The sequence below is a fragment of the Panicum virgatum genome, chromosome 4N (assembly GCF_016808335.1).
Source record: "Panicum virgatum strain AP13 chromosome 4N, P.virgatum_v5, whole genome shotgun sequence".
NCBI classification, from domain to species: domain Eukaryota; kingdom Viridiplantae; phylum Streptophyta; class Magnoliopsida; order Poales; family Poaceae; genus Panicum; species Panicum virgatum.
The window spans coordinates 17,059,443-17,065,266 of record NC_053148.1 but is presented as its reverse complement, the minus strand read 5'-3'; the positions used below and the strand labels follow the sequence as shown (position 1 = coordinate 17,065,266).

The 5,824-nt window shown below is 44.9% G+C and overlaps 1 protein-coding gene across 1 annotated transcript; it reads left to right on the top strand.

The window, feature by feature from the left end:
• The first annotated feature begins 1,317 nt into the window (after nucleotides 1–1,317).
• On the top strand, nucleotides 1,318–5,551 carry LOC120669180 (aspartyl protease family protein At5g10770-like). Its single transcript, XM_039948974.1, has 4 exons — nucleotides 1,318–1,325; nucleotides 1,421–2,101; nucleotides 3,957–3,964; nucleotides 4,935–5,551. Exons 1-4 carry the CDS (start codon nucleotides 1,318–1,320, stop codon nucleotides 5,549–5,551), a joined length of 1,314 nt encoding a protein of 437 aa, XP_039804908.1.
• Nucleotides 5,552–5,824: the final 273 nt, after the last annotated feature.

Below are 5,824 nucleotides of genomic sequence, written 5' to 3'. Positions count from 1 at the left end.
AATAGAATGCCCAAAATATATACCAAGTGCAACAGTGAGCTGCAAACCATGACACTACGCAAAATAACAAAGCGATGGATTTATCTTAACTACGATGCTTAAAAATACTACTACATGCATCAACTACAATACTACAACGCGGGATACGGACCCGCGCGGCGCGGCAAAGCCTCGGGCCTTTCTAGTGGATGTCTAACCACGGGCATGCAGTGAAAACCGACCAACCACCTCTAGTTTGGTTATCACTGTCGATCGGTAGGGATAGGCCTTGAAGAAACTGATTCTGTAGTAGTGAAACACAAAAAAAAACATAAAATCAACCAATTGGTGTAACCATCTGAGTTTTGAAGTAATTTAATTGCACTTGTCACCAAACCACTAAGGTTTAAATTTTATAACTTCTCCCAAAACTAAGAATCTGTACTTTTAAAATGTTAGTGAAATCCTTCAAATTTTCTCTTAAATTTTAAAAACTTCTGTGAAAAGTAAAATTGCACAGACTTGGCCTAATAGAAAAGGAACTCCACTGTATCGAAAATTGGTGAAGACACTAATTCACTTTGTATATTCATTTGATTGAAAAGTATTATTAATGCGCGGAGGGATTTCTAAATCAGATTCGCTTGGCTTTCTCTAAGCAGTCTTCCTGACTAATACATCATTTGGACAATACACATAGGTACGCACTTTATCAACAAAAAAAATTGGTAGGTAATGTATCTAAAGTTTTAAAAAATATTTTGTCCAAACGCAATCTAAATGTTTTGGACTGAACCTCGAATAATTGAATTTGATTACAAATTTCATAGACAAGAAAAACAAAATAAATTGAGAGATTAATATATAACAAATGGTTTCTTATATATATGCTGGTTTCGTGAGAACTAGTACTTTTTGGGTAGTGAGAACTAGTATTTAGCTTGTAAATATGTCCCAAGGACCTAATCTTTTTCTTGCAGACCAGAGGATATCATGCATGCACTGAAACATTTATTACTTCCCCTCCGATGGAAGTGGTGACCATCAGACGCTTGCTGACAGATTCTACTCAATGCATGACTCGAAGTTCTCAATAATGGAGATGTTTTAGGATTCAAACATGTACGTTAATTACCAAGGAAAAGAAGCGGGCGTACGTGTCAAAGCAGCAACATATACGACAACGAAAAGTATCGCAAGTACTTGTTAATTAAGAGTAGTCTAAGGACAAGGGATAACTCGGTATTTCATTTAAAAATAAGCACTTGGAATTTCATCATAGATGTCTTCGCAAGTTCACGGCGAATCCAAGTTGAGACGTGCCTATAAAATTGACCGATGTACAAGTTAGCTGAAGCTCATCATCCTCACCTCTCTGTACAGGGCGCAGATAATTTTCCATGGTTTCTCCTCCTGTGCTTCTTCTGTTCATTTTGTGTAGCTGCTACTACATCGCTCATGGAGGCGACGACGAGCACCGGTCTTCAGTGACGCTCGAGCCGAGACGCGCGACCGTGTCCGTGCCACTAGTGCACCGGCATGGTCCGCGCGGCCCGTCACGAAACTCCGACAAGCCGTCCTTCACCGAGAGACTCCGCCGAAGCCACGCCCGCGCGAACTACATGATGAGCAGAGCGTCCCATGTCATGGTGAGCGCGCGAGAAGACGATGCCAACGTGAGCATCCCGACCCACCTGGGCGGCTCCGTGGACTCCCTGGAGTACGTGGTCACCGTGGGCTTGGGCACGCCGGCCGTGCCGCAGGTCCTCCTCATGGACACCGGCAGCGACGTGTCGTGGGTGCAGTGCGCGCCGTGCAACTCCACGCGGTGCTACCCGCAGAACGACCCCCTGTTAGACTCGACCAAGTCCTCCACGTACGCCCCCATCGCGTGCGACACCGGCGCGTGCCGGAAGCTCGCCGGCGATCACTACCAGAACGGCTGCACGGGCGGCGGCACCCAGTGCGGATACGCCGTCGAGTACGGGGACGGTTCCAAGACGCGGGGCGTGTACAGCGACGAGACGCTAACCCTCGCGCCCGGGGTCACCGTCAAGGATTTCCATTTCGGCTGCGGCCGCGACCAGCGCGGCGACAATGACAGGTACGACGGGCTCGTCGGGCCAAGGTTTTCTTTACCGGTAACCAAAAAAAACCGGAGGTCACCGATAAACACGTTTATCGGATTTATCGGAAAATTCTCGGATTCGACGTTTTGTTTTCGGACGAAATTTCAAAAAAATACCTCATTTTGTACGGAGAATAACATAGATTATTTTCAAACAATCTAAAAGCGAAAAAAAGATATAACAATACGCCTTACAACCTCTTGTAGTTCACTACAGTCTCCACCATATTGATCCCACCAATCAGCTAGGAAAATGATGGTAAATGAAATAAGAATTCAAACATAAGAAAGCAACAAAATAATGCACATTAAAAAAATTAAACATGCAATTACCTGCACTACACCGGCCATTAAGAGCCGATTTTCGAGCCTCCGCTCCTCCAAATAACCCTCCCTGTTTTGAGAAGAAAGTAAATTGATCGATTGCAGCAGAAGCCTTTGAAGATGAGCCTGCAAGCTTCTTGATGGCCAATGTGACAGCATGTCTGGACTTTGGTTTCCTTGCAAGCTTGGAAGTGTACAGTGCTTTAGGATCAAGTGCGGCAGCTAACAAAAAATAAAATAAAATCAGCAATCTTAATAATTAGTGATGCATGAAACAACAACATGAATTGAACAATTTATGAATTAAGCCCTCACCTGCAAGCATAAGTGTATCATTGACAAGATAATCAAGTCTTCCTTGGACTTTTTCCAACACCCTATTCTGTAGATTTTTTTGGATGGTATTATCACTTAAATTGCCACGTATTTCTGCCATAGATTCCCTCATTTTTGGAATGAATGCAGATATAGAATAGAACTTCTGTTGCTGATCAGCTAAACGAAGTACAGAATAGATTGGGGAGACAGCTTTTAACACCACTTCCATTTGACTCCACCATTTTTTGCTGGTCAAACAATCATATGTGAAATCATGGTCAGCCTTACCAGCCCACACACATTTCTCCCAGTCATCAGATACCATCCATTGCTTGAACTTATCTTGTCTATCCCAAAAACTCTGGAGAAAAATGAAAACAGTGCCAAATCTAGTGGCATTCCACCGAATCAGCTCCCTCCCTATCTTTTCTCTCATCATAGCATGCAGCCTACAAATAAAAAACATGACAACAAGAACATCATTGAATTTTCATAAACACAACAAGAAGACAATACTAGATGGCTGAATTATTTATCCAATACAAGAACACTAGTCACTAGTCATACCTATTATGCTTATATAAGAATCTGCAAATTCGCTTTGCACTATCCACTACTTCCTCAACATCAGGAAAGTGCCCTATGTCCTTTAACATCAAGTTGATGGTATGGGCAGCACATGGTTGCCAAGTAATATGTGGATACATGGTAACCAAGTCTTGACATGCTTTTTTATAATTAGAACCATTATCTGTGACAACTTGAACAACATATTTGGCTCCAATCTCGTCACCAACCACTGTACCAATCATGTCAAGAAGATATTCTGAATTTTGAGTATCACCGGTTGCATTTACAGACTTATGGAAGAACATGCGTCCATTGCAATATATCATGAAGTTAATGATGCACATCATGGTAGGACCTGTAGATGCAGCAGAAAAAATACAACGCTAAGTGCACAAGATTAATTATTTCAATATGGACAGTACAACAAAATATAGGCCTACAAAGGTACAAGTATTCACCTGTCCATGAATCACACATGACAGTAACCCCATAATCTTTCCAATCATCCTTGAAGGCAGCCATGTGAGCCTCCATGTCAGCATAATTCATATCCAGCAAGGGACCATCTATTTCTTTCCCACGTGGAATTGGCACTCCTTCACCAAATTGTTGGGTTAACTTAATTGTTGAGCGGAAGTATGGGCAGTCCGCTTTTCTTCTGGGAATATCATTAGCATGAAACCATTTTGACCAAGCTTTCCCAAGCTGCTCTTTGGCAACCCCCTCTAGCATAACATCCACCCGAGGTTGTGCTTGGGCCTTACTGCGAGCCAAATCGACATCAAAAGGAGCATTGGAAGAACTTCCAGGACCTTTATAGTATCTATCAATCGTAGTTTGCTGATTAGCTGAATAACTTGCACCAGCCTTGTTACAAACAGACTTGCCAAAAGATGAAGAATTATCTTGCTGCATGGCGGAATTAGAATCTCTTAGAGACTCTCTCATTGCCATCTCAATCTGTGCTTCTTCATCAAGAGGGATGCTTGTCCTACCAGATACCCTTTCTGTTGCCACCTCCTTTTCAACATAGAGACGAAGAATAGTACTTCTCTTCCTTCTTATTCTTCCTGATGCAAATTCATCTGCCATTATATTCTTAATATGCGTTGGCACATTTTTACACTCCACTACATTCCCAGTTATTCCACCAAGATGCTCCCTTAGACGAGATACACCACCACCCTTTTTTGTTTTAAAACAATAGTAGCACAGAAATCCAGCCCCATTAGGTTTGGGGTAAGGCTCGCCATGGCTCCATGTGACCTCAATTGGTCCATTTAACTTCACCACTCTCCCTGCAGGAAGCCAGGAACACATACAAACTCAACTTTGTCTACTGCAGGAACACTTTGGCAAGTAGTACAAGACATCTAAACTCTAAAATTAATGTCAACTTTGGCAACACTTGCAGGAACACTTTGGCAACACTTGCAGGAACTCTAAAATTTCTAGTCCCTGCAGGAACACTTGCCAATCTAAACTCTAAAATCTAAATCTCACAATACTACTAAGGGAGCTACTCAAATCAGCACTTCAAAACAAGATAAATAACCAACATTTCACAATGACAGTCTAATAAGCAACTAGTTTGTCGATTTACCATCTTTTGCAGTCACCTCCACGTCGCTCGTCGTGCAGACGTCCTCGGTCTACGGCGGCGCCTTCTCGTACTGCCTCCCGGCGCGGAACAGCGAGGCCGGGTTCCTCTCTCTCGGCGCGCCGCCGGGCGCCGCCAACGCGACGGGCTTCGCGTTCACGCCGATGAGGCGCCTCCCCGGAGTGGCGACGTTCTACATGGTGACGCTGGCCGGCATCAGCGTGGGCGGGGAGGAGCTCGACGTCCCGCCGTCGGCGTTCCGGGGAGGCATGATCATCGACTCCGGCACGGTGGTCACCGGCCTCCCGCACACCGCGTACAACGCGCTGCAGGCAGCGTTCCGGAAGGCCATGGCGGCGAACCCGCTGCGGCCCAACGGTGACCTCGACACCTGCTACAACTTCACTGGCTACAGCAACGTCACCGTGCCGAAGGTCGCCTTCACGTTCAGCGGCGGCGCCACCGTCGACCTCGACGTCCCCAGCGGGGTCCTGCTGGAGGACTGCCTCGCTTTCCACGAGTCGGGGCCGGACGTGGGCCTCGGCATAATCGGGAACGTGAATCAGCGCACGCTCGAGGTGCTCTACGACGCCGGCCGTGGTAAGGTCGGTTTTCGGGCCGGCGCCTGCTGAAGTATTGTGTGGTTTCTTACTGCTTTGATTGTGAAATGTGAAGTGCTGCGCAACACCGAACCAAGAGAAAGTGCTATATATATTTTCTTCAAGATGTTCTCGTTATCTCGCATAAACTGAATACACAAATTAAAGTCCATGTAAACATATGTCGATCGGATAAATGTACTGTACAGTCCTGTGTTGGATCCAAGTGCTAAATTTTAGCACTAGTTTATCGAAACAAAAGTGCTAATTTGAATTGGCTAAACTTTAGCTAAGACTTAAAAACTT